Source organism: Synchiropus splendidus, chromosome 15 (genome assembly GCF_027744825.2).
Source record: "Synchiropus splendidus isolate RoL2022-P1 chromosome 15, RoL_Sspl_1.0, whole genome shotgun sequence".
Taxonomy (NCBI): Eukaryota; Metazoa; Chordata; class Actinopteri; order Syngnathiformes; family Callionymidae; genus Synchiropus; species Synchiropus splendidus.
The window spans coordinates 13,878,371-13,896,495 of NC_071348.1; the positions used below are offsets into that span (position 1 = coordinate 13,878,371).

Genomic DNA, 18,125 nt, shown 5'->3' on the forward strand with positions numbered 1-18,125 from the left:
GGCACCACTTACGAAAACGCACATGACACGTCACTTCCGGCAGCCCGGAGCATGATGGCGGTGTCCATAACAGCCCCGCACATTGACTTCTAGTTGTTTAGCTCGGACTCGTTCATTAACGAGGGAATACTCGTCACTGGCGATCTTAATACTTTCGGATTTATAAATGACATAAAGCGCAGGTAAAACAAACCCTTGTGATACAATAACGTGCTTGTATTGCTTGGCGCAAACAAGCCGGCTGCAGCTAGCGTGTGGCTAATTGCTACACAAGGTTACAAGACCCATCGGGGAATTAATGGATCACAATTCGGCAGGTCCCTTGTCTGAAATATGACCTTTTATTGTTTGTCTTTTAAATGTCAGGTCATGGCGTTGCACAGGGTGTCATTCGGACTGCGCCAAACGGTGAGTTTTGCACATCGTTTTTAGCTCGTAATGTTTATTCTCCCTTGTAGTAGTTCAAGTTGTAAAGCGTTGCCCCACTGAGACTCGTACTGTAATATTGCATTTTAAGGTATTAACCGCTCAAACTGCAGTAGCGTTTAAGCAATTGTGTTACATTGTTGTTTCTAATGTTGTTCTAATTTGATGTGTATGGGACCTCACCTGATATTCTTATGTCTTGCAGGTTGCATGTGCTCGATCGCTTCACACCGCTGGAATCTGTCACCAACAGGAGGCGGCGTATTCCACAATAGAGTCTGAACCCGAACCTTTCTCAGTCTTCAGAACACAGGAGAGTGATCCGGTAAGTCATTTGCGTTGTCCTAACTGCCCGCTGTTATTTAAATATGTAACAAGTGTGAGGGCAATGCTGTGCCTCTTTCCAGGCACGTCAGACTGAAAAACACATCGGGCAGTATTACACCATACCTGCCGCACACATCCGCACCCTGTTCCCTCATGGCCTTCCAAGGCGCTACCACAAGCAGGTTTGATCCTCTTCTACTGTACAAACCTAAGAAACAGTTAACCTTTGATGCATTTGTCTAAATGAACAATTGTATCTGTTTTTAGATCAAAACATTTAATGAAGCGAGTGTGATGGTGAGACAGCCTGCGTTAGAGGTCATCTCTTACCTGAAGAACGTCGATGCAAGCAAACCCGTCCAAAGATTTGTATTCTGTATCCTTCAAGTATGTGCTGGCTTGCTAGTGAACCCAACGCCATATGCCTTTAAAGTCAAAAGTTGTGAACCTTATCCGGCCGCTCAGATGGCTTGAAAGGCAGCGGAAAGACCATGTCTCTCTTCCACACAGTGCACTACTGCTATACTCAAGGCTGGCTGGTGCTGCATGTGCCTGATGGTGAGTGAAAGACCCAGAAACATGTTACAACACATGTCACACACCTCTGTCTTCTCAACAGCCCACCTCTGGGTGAAGAACTGCAAGGAGCTGCTGTCTTCGTCTTTTAACTCGGCTCGCTTTGACCAACCGCTCCAGGCTGCCGAATGGTTACAAAACTTCAAAAAAACAAATGAGCCCTTTCTCTCCAAGGTACATGTATGATTGAAGGCAGGTGTAATTGTGCATATTTGATATTTTTATATATATATATATATATACACACACACACATTGGTGGTGGGACTTTAACAAAGTAAAATTATTATTAATTAGTCAATCGTAAGTCACACGTTAAAATATTTTAATCGCATTTAATTGTTTAATTTAATTTAATTGAACAGTTTGCTCTCCAGAGAACAGGGAACCTCTGTAAGTGCAGGAGTTCCTGGTCCACTGATCACACTGATGCACAAGACACGTGGCAGATAGGATGATAACAACAACAACAACAAACATGGAGGAATCCCTGAACAAAAGCAAACAAAAGCATCTGTTTGCTTTTGTTCAGGGAGGTTTTTCACTACACAATGGCCAGGGTTTCCACTACTCTGAATGGACTTGAAATTCTTATAAAATTGAAATTCTTAGGCAAATATTTTCAAGACACTTAAGTTTAAATAAGGAGATATAAAAACTTGAACATAGCCACCATCATGATTTATTGTGCTATTTTTTTTAAAGCAAAATAAACAATATTTTGTTGTTTAAATGTATGTATGGGTCCATCATTTGATTCAGTAATATACCAAATTCATTCAAATTGAAAAATGTGGCTTCTTGTGGTAAATATTCTTATACCACAACACACACACAACTGTGATTAATTGAGAATCCCACCCCTAATATATATATATATATATATATATATATATATATATAGATGTAGATATTCTAAAATTGTTTTACTCATGATCGTATTTGTTACTTAGCAGAACCAAGGCGTGGTGTCTTACATGAGTGTCGTCATTTCCTAGATAAAAATCAAGCAGCGCTACGTTTGGACAAAGCGAGAGTTCACAGAAGAGGGCAGTCATCTGGGAGAGCTGGTGGATCAGGTTTGTTTCTTCCCTTTCTTGTAGGAATGCTCCCATCTAAATTGGGAGGGATTTCATGTTGTTTATATCTCAGATATCGGTTCAGTGTGGTTCCACATTCATATTTCTCCGATTCAGGTTTCAGCTCTCAGCTTGCTTGTGCTTAGTGTCATTGCGACACAGTAATGCATATGTATAGCATTTTCAGCATGTTTTTCAGTGTGTGACATAAGAGAATATTGCTCTTAATTCAAACATGACAACACCTCAGGTTTGCTCAGGATATTTCTATGTAGTACAGGAATATGTTTTACTGTAACACTTTGCTTTTGTCCCTGTTTGTAAGTCAGGAGTGTCAGTAGGATTTCTATCTTTAATGAACTCGTAACTAGCAACTGTGTTGATCTTTTCCCAAATTTTCTCCATTGTGGGAAGAATAAAGGCCGTCTAATCTAATCCTTTCACCACTTGAGGCGTTTGGGAAAAAAAGCTTGCATGCTGTGTCGTGAAAGGTTTAGTGTAAATGATCCAGATGAACTGTGGCATCTGCACAATAATGTCTAATTTTGTTTACAAGCTCTGTTTCATTCAGCTGAATAACTTTGCCTCGTCTCCGCTGCAGGGCATCTCTCGAGTCAAGAGCAGCAGCGATGTGGTCGGGGCGGTGTTCAAGGAGCTGAGGCTACAGAGTGGGCAGCCCGGGTCCAACTTCCGTCTGGCCGTGGCTGTAGACGGTGTCAATGCCCTGTGGGGACATACCACTATCAAGAAGGAGGATAAAAGCCCAGTGAGCTCAGATCTCATATAGTCGTCTGTTGCTCCTTCGCTGCGGTGGCTGACCATGTTGTCACTTGTTCAGGTGGATCCACAGGAGCTCACTTTAGTTTATAATCTGAGGAAGCTGATGAGAAACGACTGGGTGAGCACAGCAGAAACACTCAGGCGTCACTCTATACTTTTGTTTTACAGCTTCATCTTTGTTGTTGTAGGTCGGTGGTGCTGTCATTACCAGTGTGACACAAACAGGGTCTCTGTTTACTCCAAAAACCTCGTACCTGCCTCACGAGCTGCTTGGAGAGGTTGGTGTTTTTCGAGCAATGACTTCAGAGTAGGTTAAGGGTAGAATGAGGTGTTTCAGTGGCGCTGTGATAATAATGGCCGCAAGTTAAAGCTTGCATGCTGTAGTGAATCATGGGAACAAATAATAAAGTAAACCCATGAAACATGATTGTTTCTCTGACACTACAAGCTGCATCAATTTAGGTGTCTTCATGAATTTGTTTGAATTTATTGATCACAATGTCATTGACTTGTCGATGTGATTTTCTCACCAGGAGGGTTTTGACTGCATGGAACCGTTCCTCCCAGTGTCTGTGCCAAACTACAGCGAAAAGGAGTTTGAAAGTTGCTATCTCTATTATATCGATCGGAACTGGCTGCAGCATCCGCAGAGTAAGCATTTATTCTCCAAAGAAAAATAACATCTGAGCAGCCGTTGTTGACGTGTCATGTTCCTCATCAGGTCGGACAGAAGATGGGAAGAAGGAACTCATCTTTTTGAGCAACAGGAACCCGTGGGCTCTGGAAAAGATTTGTGCCTCTCTATGAAGTCATAGTAATGAACACAAAACTATCCATCTGTGATGTGTACCTCTGTAAATTATCATTCATCTTTCATAATAAAACTTCCAGGCTGAAATTGTTGTTTTTGCCACCGTTTGTTCAGCAGACAGGTTTGTGCTTGTGGAAAGTTCCATCTTTTCGTTGAAAGTGTTGAGGTATGATGTCAATGGGGAGCGGTTTAGAATTATGTCAAGCATTGTCAGTCATCCCTGCTCTTTTTTAACTGAACATGATCTTAATATTCATTTATTACTTTCATTTTATTTCCCAAACAAATTAAACCAGTAAGGTTTGCCCAGAGGTATTGTTAACATGACTGCAGTGGCTTTAGGAAATAATGACTTTTCTGGTACAGAGCCCTAGACCTGACATGGTAAAAATAAAAATTTAAGCTTGCATGCTGTAGTGAATCATGGGAACGAATACTAAAGTAAACCCATGAAACAAGCAAAAGGTGCGCACAAAATACAAATGTGTGGCCGGGAAGTCGGCGCTACCCACCGAGGACCACCTCTAGTCCCTGCAATAGCACATGAGGTTGTACTTTTATGGACTAAACATGGAAGTTTGTACAAAACCTTGGTGTTCTTTCTGCTATATTATATACATCCTTCATGTCTAACACACCCCTGTTTCTTGTGCCGGGTTCAGCAGTGTGGCGCCTGTGGGGACAATAGAAGTAGCTGACAGAACTGTTTAAAAATAAATTTTGAAAATTTCTGATAGATTTCTTTTGTTTCCTTAACTAATCAATAATGTAATCAGTGCATTGGAGGAATATAATTTATCGTCCATAATAATAGTAATAATAATAACAATCCACAAGGTTTTGTTTTTGGAAACCCACAAGCGTCAGATAGTTTATCATGTCATGTGCTGCGTACTGTTACACACGAAGCTCCTCAACAGCACCCCCTGCAGTATCTCTTCGATAGTTCATCCCGTCCACGTGACTGGTCACATGACAGTGTGTCCAAAACATCGTGGCTGTTGGTGAAGTAGGTTGCAGGTAACGCTGACATTTGGATCTACTCTGACTGATAGAAATTGCAAGCTCAGCTGTCCTGGTCTCAAATCCTGAACACCAAAATGGACGACTGAGTGGCGCGACGGCTTCGTTGGTCTGGTTCTGGTAGCACTTCCTGGCTGTGAGCAAAAGTTCCAATGGCATCTGCACCGGCTCTGTTGGCTCTGGTTTGCCTCGCAGCAGCTGTAGTCTGCTCTCCAGGTGACGTTTTCTCTGGCTCAAAGCTTCAATGATTCATAAACACTTCAAGTTTTGAATGTTTTGCAGTGGGCACTAACTGCGTTGCGAAGAACTTTGGCTACGATTCAGTGGTGTGCGAGTGTAATTCCACCTACTGTGACAGTGTTGGGTCAGTCACGCTCCCCCAACTGGGTCAGTACTCCTCCTACCTGAGCAGCAAAGCAGGGAGTCGACTACATCCAAGTCATGGTCACTTCCAAGTGAACAGCACTGGTGCAGGTGAGTGGAGCGGAGCTGGCCCTGGTCACGTGGCCACTCCCCGCTATGCGTGCAGGCCAGGTGACTCTACCTGTCACAGGCCTCAGGTTGACCATCCTCACCTATCAGAAGTATCAGAGGATCCGGGGATTTGGTGGTGCCATGACAGATGCAGCAGCCATCAACGTCCTCTCGCTGTCTCCTGGAACACAGGACCAGCTGCTGAGACAGTATTTCTCCAGCGAAGGTGGACACTCTAGAGGCAGCGGATGAGAGTCATTTCAACTGATGTCAAGCTTGTGTGAGGCAGGTATCGGCTACACCGTGGTGCGCCTGCCTGTGGCCAGCTGCGACTTCTCCACCCGGCTCTACACCTACGCTGACACGGAGGGTGACTTCAACCTGGACAACTTCACGTTAGCCCCAGAGGATGTCAACATGAAGGTTTGTGACTCTGCTGCCTCGCGCGTAATCGTCTTCTCACTCGTGCCCCCGACCCCCCCCCCCCCCCCCAGATCCCTCTGCTGCAGCGAGCCCAGGCCCTGTCGCCCCAGCCTCTGTCTCTGCTGGCCAGCGCCTGGAGCGCCCCCTCATGGCTGAAAACTAACGGTGCACTCATAGGAAAGGGCTCTCTGAAGGGCGAGCCTGGAGGGAAGGAGTATAAAACATGGGCTAATTATTACATCAGGTGTCATGTTGCTTTTCAAACAGTGGGTTGCGTGGAAGTCAACTGTCTCCTGACAGCTGTGTCCTCCTCCGCTGTCAGGTTCCTGCAGGAATATGCTAAACATAACTTGACCTTTTGGGCACTCACCACTGGGAATGAGCCCTCCGCGGGGCACATCACGAATTACAGGTGGGCCCTCAAGGACGTCATTATGTTTGTGTCTCTTCCTCTCCTGTGGCTGAAGTGAAACGTGTTTGTATTGGCTGTAGTTTCCAGGCTCTTGGCTTCACGGCGGAGCAGCAGAGGGACTGGGTGGCCCTGGATCTGGGTCCCGCGCTGCACGCCTCGTCCTTCCCGCACACGCACGTCCTCATTCTGGACGACAACCGGCTGCTGCTGCCGTACTGGGCCAAAGTGGTGAGGGACATTTGTTTCCCACGCAAAACTGGTAGTCCGTGTGGGGAGATGTGTCGCTCCCCTAAGTAGAGAGAGCGCTAACACAAAGTCTCCTGCCCTCAGGTTCTCAGCGATATCCAAGCCGGGCGCTACATTCACGGCGTGGCGGTCCACTGGTACATGGACAGCTTTGTTCCAGCCGAGTCCAGCCTGGGAGCCGTCCACCACTTGTACCCGGAGTACTACCTCTTCGGCACCGAGGCCTGCAGCGGCTGGAGCGCTCTGGATCGAGGTGTGAAGCTGGGTGACTGGGGCCGGGCCGAGGCGTACGCACATGACATCCTGGAGGTGAGCTGTCAGAGGAGTGCAGCCAAGTCAGTCAGACAGATGTGTTACCCGAGTTCTTCAGAACCATGACTCATCACCTTTTGACCTTGTTAAATGACCTCTAGTGGGTCCCTCCTCCATTTGCCCGTGGACATCAACCCTGAGGCCATTTTTGTTTAATAGATTTAGGATTTCTGTCGTTGTGACCTGAAATATTTCCCAGGACTTAAATCACCATGTTGTGGGCTGGACCGACTGGAACTTGGCGCTGGACCAGACTGGAGGGCCGAGCTGGGTGAAAAATTTTGTAGACAGCCCCGTCATAGTCGACGCAAAGCGCGACGTGTTCTACAAGCAGCCGAGCTTCTATGCAATGGCCCACTTCAGGTAGGGTTTTCCTATGTTAGCGTTTGTACCAGGTCGAGCGTCAACCTTTATGAAACTTTCACACAGTAAGTTCCTGTTGGAGGGCTCTCAGAGAACTGGTGTGTCGGCTAGTGAAAAGACTCAACTGGAATTCTCTGCGTTCATCAGACCAGACAGCTCAGTCGTGCTCATCGTCCTCAACAGGTGTGTTTTTGGCAGAACTAAGAATCCTAGAACTTGTTGCAAGCATTTCCCCTCACTACAACAAGCAGCGTTGGAAGTGGGATGCGTGGCATGAAACTATGCTCTGGGGTGATATTTCACAAACACAAATATGTAAGCATTGAACTCCTTCTTGGACATGAGAAATGATATAACATAAACAATAATATTGGCTCACATGCAGCCAGCACTTTACTCTGGGAGCGAAATGACGTGGGTCTCGTGTTTGCTGTGTGAGGGTTTGCACTGATGCAGAAGGTTGACTAAGGACAGAGTTCTCTCATTGAAATGTGGAGGCTGATGCTGGTGATGATAATCATCATTTCTTCTTGTAGGTCGTCCACAGAGGTGCAGTTTGAGGTGTGGTATCCAGGTGTCGGGTACATCCCCGCTACTGCTCCTGCACATTCCATCCTCACACTCGCCTGGAACACAGGCTGATCAGATTTCACCTGAATATTGCTTCAGTAAAACTCAGGGTACCTTTACTAAAATGCAGATCACATCCCTCAAATGTTTTTAGCTTGATCCATAAATCCGTTCTTCATCTGTAACCTTCGAAGTGGGACTTCATCAAAGGCTTTATTCTCAAATGTATTAATAGATCTGTGAATACTTCATCATATCATATCAAAAGATCTACAGAGTTGGTACGATTAAAAAATACCGTCTGTTGTGCAGATGCATAATTCTAGTGGAGAATCACGAATGTTGAATGCACTGAAGAAACCTGCAATGTGAAAATGTTGTGCCTCGAATGTGTGTATCTTCTAACGGAAAACAATATTACAATGCAGGATTTCATGTTCACGTTTGTCATGCTTTTTTTCCGGCTGCTGATCTTGAACATCAGATGTGACCCCTGCAGAAGTAGATCTTCAGTGACATAATTCATTCCAAATTCCAGGTTTTCGGTTAGTATCTTATCTGGAGATTGATTTATGAATTTCATATTAGCATAACTATTTGACACAGTCCTCACCGCTAACTGCAAATGAGTTATGACTTCTAATTGAGGTGTTCTGCTTGAAGATGTTTTCAATAATTTTACCTGAAGAAACTTGAAATTGATAATCTAACATTTGTGAATGACAAAGTTCATTTGCATTTCGATTAACTACACGCAAGCTTTTTTTTTGTCAATTTATTATGACATCTTAAACATGTTCTTTTCATATATAATATACAGTTTGATAACCAGGTTTTTCACATTTGTGTTTCCATTCCAATGTATTTTTTTCCTTGTCAACCATAAGTTGTTGGACTAGAAGTATTTACATTATTAAAAAAGCAATAAAAATGTCAAACAAAAGACAGTTGGAGGAATAAAATGTCACAAAGATGTCATCTTGTTCGTAATATTTACACCAAGTGGGGTCAACGTTGAAATAAAACGTTCTTAGCTAATGGCTAAAACGTTTTTAGCCGTTAGCTAACAGGGGACGTCACATGATCACAAGTCCAGTGCCAAAAGAGTTAGTAGATACTTCTCCCACCGTGAGCTCCACACTGAGCTGGGTTTCTGTAAAGTTAACGGCATTTGAAATAACCAGGAGCTGAGTAAAGTCAATCACTCTGACATGGTTGCGGGAGGAATTTGTCCATACACTTTCTGGCCCCTTTAAAGTGAGGGAGAATCTCTGGTGCCTTGCAGGGCTCAGTTACAGCTTTCAGCAAATCTATTAAAAAGTACAAAGGGGGCGTTGCATGACCCAAGATCTTGGCCTTTCTCCACTTGAGTGTAGTGCAGCAGTGCATTTTCAGAGATGAAAAACGTGACGGACAGAACGACTAGGTGGGATGGAGCATCAAATCTGTAGGTATCAAAAGACTATCAGGCCTCATCAGAGGGTTAAGACGTCAGTGTTTGTGGACACGATCAGGAGAAGGCATTAGAATCAGAAATACAAAGCAAATATGATTATGACTGCATCAGAGGTAAATGGGGTATTGTGGCGTGGGGAGAAGTGTCTGGGCTTCTCTCTGGCTGTTGGGTGTAGGCGAGGAGGAGACTGCTGCGGTCTTCTCAGAAGGACCATCTCTCCTGTGTTCGGGGGTCCATAGACAGGGTGGGGGACTCTGATGGTGGCTGGCTGCTGCTGTCTTCTCCATTCAAACTCTTCCTACACACTGGACAGGTGTCGTGCTGCAGACAGGACGTCGACAGGTTAGAGAAAGCTCTCGCTCCTCTCCACTCCTGGATATTGAGGAACACCAGGATCGAACTCTTTGTTTGCCTTTGAGTAAATGATTGAAAAGCTGATGGAATTTGGAAATTACAACGTCTCTCATGACATCTCACGTTGCCAGGGCCAGCCTCAAAAGCACAACTTAATCTGAAATTGGGATCAGTACTCATACTAGACTGACCCACTGACATCTAGTCATTCCATAGTGCAACTAGAAAAGCAGAAACCAGCAAGCTGCTTCAGTCCACGCCCAACAAACTCTCTCAATGTTAAAGAATATTTCAAATAATAAAAAATATATATGATAAAAAAAACTCCAGGATACAGATGGTGATCAAGTTATTTTGAATACAGACAAACAAGCCAAGCGCAACTCACCATTTCCAGCCATGGTACTATACAGTCTGAATGAAAGAAGTGGTTACAGGGGAGCTGTCTGACTGGCTCTCCCACTGAGAAGTCCTCTTTGCACACTGGGCATTCCATACAACAGTCTGCAGAAGAAACACAGACCATTACCACCCAACCTTTGGACCAAACAATGATTTGCTGAATACAAGCAGAGCTGGAAACGGTCAGCAGAAGGAAATCCAAGAAAATGGACTAGACTCATGTCACTTTACAGTTACTTCCGTCCCAAACCCTTCAAGATGAAGTTCGTGTAAGGCTATACAGTTGGACTTGTCACCTTGTTTTCAACGGACCATACTCTCTTGCAATTCATGGGAAGGCTACTTTAGGGTTTACATTGCATGAAATATAAAATGTTTATAACAAAGTAGCGGCTGTAGTAGTTGCTGTGGCACAGAGGTTTCTAGTAGGAACGGATGCTATCACAGTGCACCTATTTGCAGCAGTTGTATCAGTGAAGTGGTATTAGTAGTAGTGAGAGTACCAGCTGTGGAAGTAGCATTAGGAACAGTGACTCAGCTCAAAGGTGAAGCTAATTCAGGTGGTAACCTGTAGTACTGTCAAAAGAGTGTCTGACCTGCTTGTTCCTGAGAAATATTAACGGTGGGGAGAGAAGAAATCTTCTCCTTCTCAGCTGGAGGAGGTCCAGTGTTCTCCAGCTGGCCTAGTAACTAGACAAACAAGAAGAGGTTTCAGCAACACGCTCAAACACACATGACTGTGACAGCACGCAAACCTGGGCTCACCTGTGTGATGACTGCATCTAACCCTCCCTGGCCCCAGGCATAGTCCCCTGGATTAGAATGCAGCATACCTGTCCTGAAACAAGCACAAAGGAAATTGTTCAAATTGGCAGACATTTTCAACCCATTTAAGTAGTAACTCAAGTGTGTGCTTTTAGGAAATCCCACACACCCCTTCTAGCTAAGGTCCAGAGATGACCCAGACTTTACTTGTCCTAGAGTTTGACACCTGCCTTAGGACCGGGTGATATGGGAAACATCATGTCACAATTGTATTTTCTTTTAAATGGATGATGTCAGGATATATATCACAGCATTAAACAAAGGACGATCTTAAATGTTCCCTCAAGTTAAAATCGAAGACGTCCAAAGGTCAGCAGGAAACACCACAGCGCAGTCTCTCAGTGGGGAAATCCTATGGCAGTTTGAAAGTTATACAGAGCTATTATATATTTTGCTGGGCTATAGACTGCTTCCTTGAAGGGGTTCAATTTATATCCAGACATTCAGAGGAACTGACACAGCCCCTACTAATAACTTGTAGCTGCAATAAAGCTTCCTGTATTTCCCAGTGCCACACTCACATCACAGGGCCTGATGCAGTGTTTATCATTCACTTGTGTCTCCAGACACTTTCCCCCACTTTTTCTTCTGCAGGTCTTCAAAGTCCACAGGGCTTAGGCCTGTTTCCACCTTTCATCAGCACATTAATAATCTACTAGAGGAGTACTATAATATTAGCAGCATGAATGAGTCGCTCTGATGTCAGACTGACAGCAAGCAGTTTCTTCACGTGGTTAGTGGTAGCAGGATGACTAAGCCCGTGAATACAGCATGAAAGAGCAACTCATTTCCAAAACTGTCCAAATACTTGGACTGACTCAAGCTATGTCTCAAACATTGAAGTCCTCCTCTCAATGATGCAGTCAGTGCCTTATCATGATGACGCTGCATTTTGAAGTTATTGCTTTATAAAGCCCCCCCCCACTGAAATCTCAGTGAACCAGAGGCCTCACAGTGTCTTCAGACAGAGGGCAGTACCACCCATCAATGACGTTTAAAATTTAGCTGAATACATTACTACTTTTCAGTTTCAGTTCCTCTAACTGGTTTTCGGAAGTCCACACGTAGCTTGCTCAATGGGAATGAGGCAGCCAACATCTGGTGATGCCAGGCAGTACAGTTTTGTGCAGGGATTTGTAATGTTTTCACTGGTTACCTTTTTGTCAATATTAATGTTTCATGTGTGGTAAAATTTGTTTTTAAAATCCTCCCTGAAATGTCATCAGAAAATGGCAGATGGGACAAATTCTGCACAGAAACTAGTTTTACTCAGCAGAGGAGTCGTTCATTCTAAATAATCGGGCCACAACTTGAGCTGCCATAGCAGACATTTGAAGTGCCAGCTCAGACACAACATTACAATTGCGACAAAAGATGTGTTCCACTCAACTCATACCAAGACAGTGGAGGGGAGCCGGGAACTCCAGAGTTGGCGAAGAGACCAGCGAGGAACTGTTGAACGATCCTAAAACCACAAGAAAGAATAAAACAAATAACTCCAACCAGAAACACCAGTCTGCTCCAGCAGCATTTTGTTGGTCCCTTTTTTTTATCGTGGAAGGGAGACCACACAATCTCAGGATGCTATTTTTGAAAGGTACGTGACACTCACCCCTCGACGGCAGGTGAGCGGTCAGGTCTACTGCTGACTCTGGACCGATACCTCCTCTGGCTGTGCACTCGGGGATTCCGGCTGGGAGTCCAGTGATCACCAGCTCCCAAGGAGCCACCCATAGACCCGCCAAGACCAGCTGGGACGGATCCTCCGATCGGCGCGCTGCCAAATGCTGCCAGATCATTGAGACCCCCCAAACGTCCTCCAGGCAGTCGTGGCTCTGAATCTGGATTGTCGTTGTCTGTAGTGAACGGTCGCTCCAGTAACAACAAGTGCCATAACTAGCAAACAAAAACATGAGCCACAACATTAACAATGAAACCCAACAGCAAATCCCAAATCAAGCATGAGTCAGCTGAGAGAAAGGACAGTAACTCATACCTCTGCAAACTGGTTTGCTGCTTCATCTATCCCATTTGCACCAGTCTCTAGAAGACTTAAAAAAAAACATGGTGTCAGTCGCAATATATTTGATCAGTTTTCCTGATGTTATAGTTATGGCTGTAAACACATGGAAACCATCTCTTAGCAAGGTGACAAGACTTCATTGGTCAAGTAAGAAATACATATGTTATTAGATGATAACAAGCAACACCATCTCCAGACAGAGGAGTAGTTTCAGCGACAGACTGCTGTCATTGTCCTGCTCCACAGACAGACTGAGGAGATCGTTCCTCCCTCACGCCATTCGGCTCTTCAACATCTCTCGGGAAGGACGATAAAATGGACAAATACACTCTAGACTCACTACACACTCACACCAAAGACACACGTGCACTTTAGTTTGTGACACACACACACATTCACATGCTGAACTGTTGTTATTTATTTTAATTTTATTTTAATTTAATTAATTTAATTTAATTTCTTATTTTTATTTTAATTTCCTATCTCATTGTAGCATTTTTTTTTTAATTAATTAATTAATTAATTTTTTTTTTTTTTTTTTACTTGCTCTTATGTTTCCACCTGTCATGCTGCTGGAAATGGGAATTTCTCTTCAGAGATCAATAAAGTATCTATCTATCTATCTATCTATCTATTTTTATTCACCTTAACTGTTGAGTTACAATACCAACCACTTATCCTGCGTGATCAAACCAATACCTATTTTCCTTGACACATCAAAACAAGTAAATGTCACACTTCAGGCAGGGACGTGTTCAGCACACGGTATTCCGCAGGGAGCCTGACATGGAGGGGCTGATCCTTATCCCTGCTGCTTTAAAGCCAGATGCAACAATATTGTACAGCCATCCTCCCTTCCTCGTCTCCTCGAGCAAACCCACAAGAATCCTGGTTCCTTTTAGACCTGTCCTCTTCTTTGCTGATAGGTGTGTGACAGAGAGAATTAACCCCGGTGGTCACATATTTTGTCTAACTAACAGCCACAAATCAGGCTGGAAATAAACAACCGATTTTGTTTGTGACAACACACATTTTTCTCGTTTTCCCTAAAAGATGCCTGAATGTTTCTAGATTGTTTAGCAAAAGAATTCATTAAATTGTTTAATATCCATTTTAACAAATGGATTTTTACCTATGCTGACATCTAAAGTGAACTGTGGGATACGTTTCGGAGTAGACATACCTGGAGTCTTCAGTTACTTCCTCTATGAAGCCAGAATCACATCTTGGACAGATAAACTCCTAGAAAAAAAGGATCAATACTTAAAGAAGGTAATATTGACATGACGTAATGTAAATACATTTTGTAAATATTCCAGTAGCCTTTGTTCTCAAAACACAAAAGTCAGTCAAGTTGTTCATTTATATTTATATTAGACCTTCAAACGAAACATGCATTCCTAAATCTAAAGTGAATAAAAGCCAATAAACCCACAAAAAAGTATTCTTGTCCTAATGGCTCAAGACCATTTAGCCACAATAGATGGTTAACAATGTAAGAGATACCGATAGTTTGGTAGAACACTTGCGGTGCAGGTAGTTATATTCAAATAGTACATTCAAATATTGTGTGCATCCTTAAATATTGTGGCTCCTCTTTGATTACCGCTAAAAGTGAATAACTCCATAAAACAGACAGTTTTATAAACATTCACATTATTTAACTGATGCAGTAAGGCATACACATTAGTCTTCTTAAATGGATTAAGCTATTGAACATAAAATAAGCATTCATTATTTTAGAAAGGTGCTGTCTCCCTTAGCCAAAGCATTAATTACAGTGCATCGAATTTATTTCAACTTTATAATAGCATTCAGATGTATATGCTAGTTGTATTTGTGTCAGTCCGATTTTTGAAGTTATTATTCATATGAACAAAACCATGGAGGTAGAGCAGGTCAGCCAACCACACCTCAAATGAAAAAGCAGTCTTTACCAAAGATTTGCTGACAGGCTGTTAGCTAGAGAGGCGTCTAAACTGAAAGACATAAGAAATTGGTCGCCCTGTTTTTTCAGCAGGAAACCCTAAATTTCTGTTCTTCGCACCTCTATAGTGCCCTTATCATAGTGCCATAGTGCATACAGGATTCATGAAAAGGAAATCCCCCCCCAATATTTTTTCTGAATTTCCGGTAAACCAAAATTCTGATTCTCATGCATTTGTGGTCCTGCAGCTTTGCATTTGTTCTCAAGCTAAACCATCTTAAGGTTTTCCACTAATCCAGACATGTCAAAATATGGATCGCGGGCCAACTGACTCTCTTTTTAATGGCCCGCGGCAAATTTAAAAAATGTAATTGAATACACAAATGCTCGAGCTTAACTCACGGCTCTTGCGCTTGTGCAGGACATCTGAGTTTGAACACATGATTGATCCAGCCACTGTGAAGTACAAGTAATGTCACCTCCATGACATGTGGTGGTCCTGTGAGTTCTTTAGTCGCTCCGGTTTAATTGCCGGAAGAGTAGTAGACTATGGAGGTGGAAAGCAGCGAGGAGCATTTCGGACTGTTGCATTCAACTCGGTACTCAGCAATGGAGCCAATTCATCACCTAGTTTAACGTAAGAGCCAGAGTCAGCGAATCTGAGTGATGGTGACAGCCATCATCATCATGGAGCATCGTCGTCAACATGCTTCCTTCGGCAGGTTTCTGGGTGTCTTGTAAAGACTCACAAGTTTCTGAGTAAAATTAGATATTCAGAGGAGACTCTGCTTTGTTTGTGTTGCAAGAATGATGGATGTTGAGTATTTAAAGCACAGAGTCGGGCCTTTGAGCATTGGTGTGAGCCCTGACTCACTGAGCAACCATGTTAACAGTAATGTTGTGTCCTTTAAGGACATAACAATAAAAAGTTATTTATTTTACATTAAGCACACTGTGTTTTGAACTGCTGTTTATTTTGCCTTAAAAGTTACAATGTTTTTATACCGTGTTGATCTGTAATATTGTTATTTAGTAGGTTCATGTAATGAATGAAAAATAAATAAATCAAAATGGTGACTTGTGTGCGTGATTTAGTTGTAGAAAAAAAGACAAAAAAAATATCAGTGCCCCCCCCCCATCTCAGCTGGCCTAACATAACTTCATGAGCATATTTGTGACAAAAGTGAATTTCATTTTTCGTGTATTTTCCCAAATGTATTATATATAGTATATTATACTCATGTCATAGTATATCCCATCTGAACGTGACTTGTACGTGTCCTGTGATTGGATACTAATGCCGTCATTTCAGGTCTAACCGCTACCCTTTTCTCGCTGTCTGAACCCTTTGGCTTAAACATATACGGATTTCTATGGGCAAACTAGCTTCACAGCAATCAAACCACAGATGTTTGGTGACATTGCAATGCATATTGCACTGTTCTCTTCCCCTGCATTTCCCCAGCATCCACAGCCACACCAGCAAGATTGACCAGGCGGAAGTTTGCCACTTCCAATCAAGCGGGGATGCACTGAGTGCCTTCCTTTTTGAGACTTTGCAAAACGTTGAAGATGAGTTCCTGTGCTGTGCCGGAAATACACCCCTCCTTTAGCAGACTGAGAATCAGACTGACTGATAGCCATCTGTTCTTTGGTCCTTCTTCGTGTCCCAACCACCAAATTTTCTCTCGACCTGTCAGCCATCTTAATCCGAAGAGTGCAATATCACAGTGTTGTTACGTGTAAAATACCCAGTATGCAATATGGCCCGGCTCTTGGTTTATAGTTCTGTATTTGGCCCTCAGCAATAAATGTTTGGACACCCCAGCACGAACTAGGTAGGAGCCAATCTACTGATCTACATTGTATTCATGGCCGTTAAAATACCTTTTACCATTTATTCTAACACTGTAAAACGAAATCACAGATGAGAAGAGGACACACTTCTGCCACCATGGATGGCATTATCTTGGGTTCAGCATCTTGACTGCTCATAACACCTCACCAAGCAGGAATGCCCACGTACTATCTGAACATCTGAGGTAGATAAGCTGCTATTAAAATAGAATAAAGAAGTATATTCCTTCTGTGGAACTCTGCACTAGATTCTGAAAATAAAGCGCCACGTTTGATATTGTTTGAAGAGTGACAGGGAAACATCACAAGCCCAGAAATCGCTGTCAGTTGACTCAGCGCCTCTGGAATGAGACTGGCAGAGTCAAGTCGACCAGTTTAGTCAGTGACAGAGCTAGCCAGAATTACCCTTGACAGGGTATGATGAGGGGGATTATATATATAAAACGTCAGCAACAGCTTAACACAATGCATTTCCGAAATTCATGTTACATATAAATTACATGTTATGTTTGGTTTCTGTGACTTTAATGCAAAGAAATTGAATTCAATGCAATTTAGTGAGTTTCCATAAATTAATTCGACCATAAATTTGGATATAACCATTCTGGATTAAGAATGGTAAACAAATGGTAGTGAGTGAATACTCAAACCTTTACTACATCCAGTTGACTAAGGTGTTTTGAAATTTGATTAACAACACTCAATCATGACAACTTGATAAATAATATACAACTGTAATAAATGAAACAGTTCGTCACTTCCTTGTTTGAAAAAAAAATGTGTAGATTACGTTGGAATAAGATATTTTTGGCAAGATCTGTGGGACAAACTGACGTCACGTATTTGTAAAACTCCATTTACATGAGACGGAACACCTGAATAGTGCAAACTGAAAGCAAAAATGTTGATGCTTCCAAAAATCCCCTAGATGTACTTACTTGCTTGTATTTAAAAGAAATGCGAAACAAAACAACATTTATGCCAATCTACAACGTGTATGTGAAGATAATCAACGAATGTCAGCTCATTCTGCTCTCAGCTGATTTTGTTTTTAGCACAAAACAACAAAACACACTATCTCGATAATGAGTGACTTTACTGCCATGTAGTCTCCGTACCGTCAACCACAGGAAAAGCCGACACAATCCACTTAAAGTGTTTAATTTGGTGAAGAATTTTGCTGTTGTCACGAGTTTGTTTTGCGAATTAACAACAATAAACAGCGCAGAATGCTAGCTGGTTAGCTTCGCTTTAGCCCAGAAGACACTCGATATTTCCACCAGACACTCGCTTGTCAACCGCTACGAGGAAGCAAGACAATGTGATAAATCTAAGAAGAAACATGTTTGCCTTACTGGTAGTTTGGGGTTCACTTCTCCTTTACAGCAGTGACAGAAAAACCGATGCGGGGTAACAGCCGCAGCCTCCGCCATCTTTCCCAGACGAGTAAAAACCAAACA

The 18,125-nt window shown here is 42.9% G+C and overlaps 3 protein-coding genes across 5 annotated transcripts; 2 read left to right on the top strand and 1 right to left on the bottom strand.

Moving 5' to 3' along the window:
• Positions 1-39: 39 nt before the first annotated feature.
• Positions 40-4,073, top strand: dap3 (death associated protein 3). The gene is made up of 13 exons (XM_053887660.1): positions 40-182; positions 367-408; positions 632-751; positions 834-935; positions 1,021-1,129; positions 1,219-1,311; positions 1,373-1,503; positions 2,327-2,407; positions 3,009-3,173; positions 3,246-3,305; positions 3,376-3,465; positions 3,721-3,838; positions 3,909-4,073. Exons 2-13 carry the CDS (start codon positions 370-372, stop codon positions 3,992-3,994), a joined length of 1,194 nt encoding a protein of 397 aa, XP_053743635.1. The 5' UTR covers positions 40-182; positions 367-369; the 3' UTR covers positions 3,995-4,073.
• An 885-nt stretch (positions 4,074-4,958) lies between these two features.
• gba (glucosidase, beta, acid) lies at positions 4,959-8,799 on the top strand. Of its 2 annotated transcripts, XM_053887659.1 has the most exons (11): positions 4,959-5,237; positions 5,304-5,495; positions 5,575-5,721; positions 5,785-5,918; positions 5,990-6,162; positions 6,241-6,330; positions 6,411-6,558; positions 6,661-6,885; positions 7,088-7,251; positions 7,318-7,434; positions 7,788-8,799. In XM_053887659.1, exons 1-11 carry the CDS (start codon positions 5,174-5,176, stop codon positions 7,891-7,893), a joined length of 1,560 nt encoding a protein of 519 aa, XP_053743634.1. In that variant the 5' UTR covers positions 4,959-5,173; the 3' UTR covers positions 7,894-8,799. The 2 variants fall into 2 exon arrangements, with proteins under 2 accessions (XP_053743634.1, XP_053743633.1); XM_053887658.1 differs by having other exon boundaries at positions 5,990-6,330.
• rnf115a (ring finger protein 115a) lies at positions 8,572-18,125 on the bottom strand. 2 transcript variants are annotated; one of them, XM_053887661.1, is made up of 9 exons: positions 18,021-18,125; positions 14,065-14,123; positions 12,855-12,909; positions 12,471-12,754; positions 12,249-12,323; positions 10,799-10,871; positions 10,630-10,723; positions 10,020-10,135; positions 8,572-9,598 (listed from the first exon to the last, which is right to left on the bottom strand). In XM_053887661.1, exons 1-9 carry the CDS (start codon positions 18,096-18,098, stop codon positions 9,479-9,481), a joined length of 954 nt encoding a protein of 317 aa, XP_053743636.1. In that variant the 5' UTR covers positions 18,099-18,125; the 3' UTR covers positions 8,572-9,478. The 2 variants fall into 2 exon arrangements, with proteins under 2 accessions (XP_053743636.1, XP_053743637.1); XM_053887662.1 differs by having other exon boundaries at positions 8,573-9,598; positions 12,255-12,323.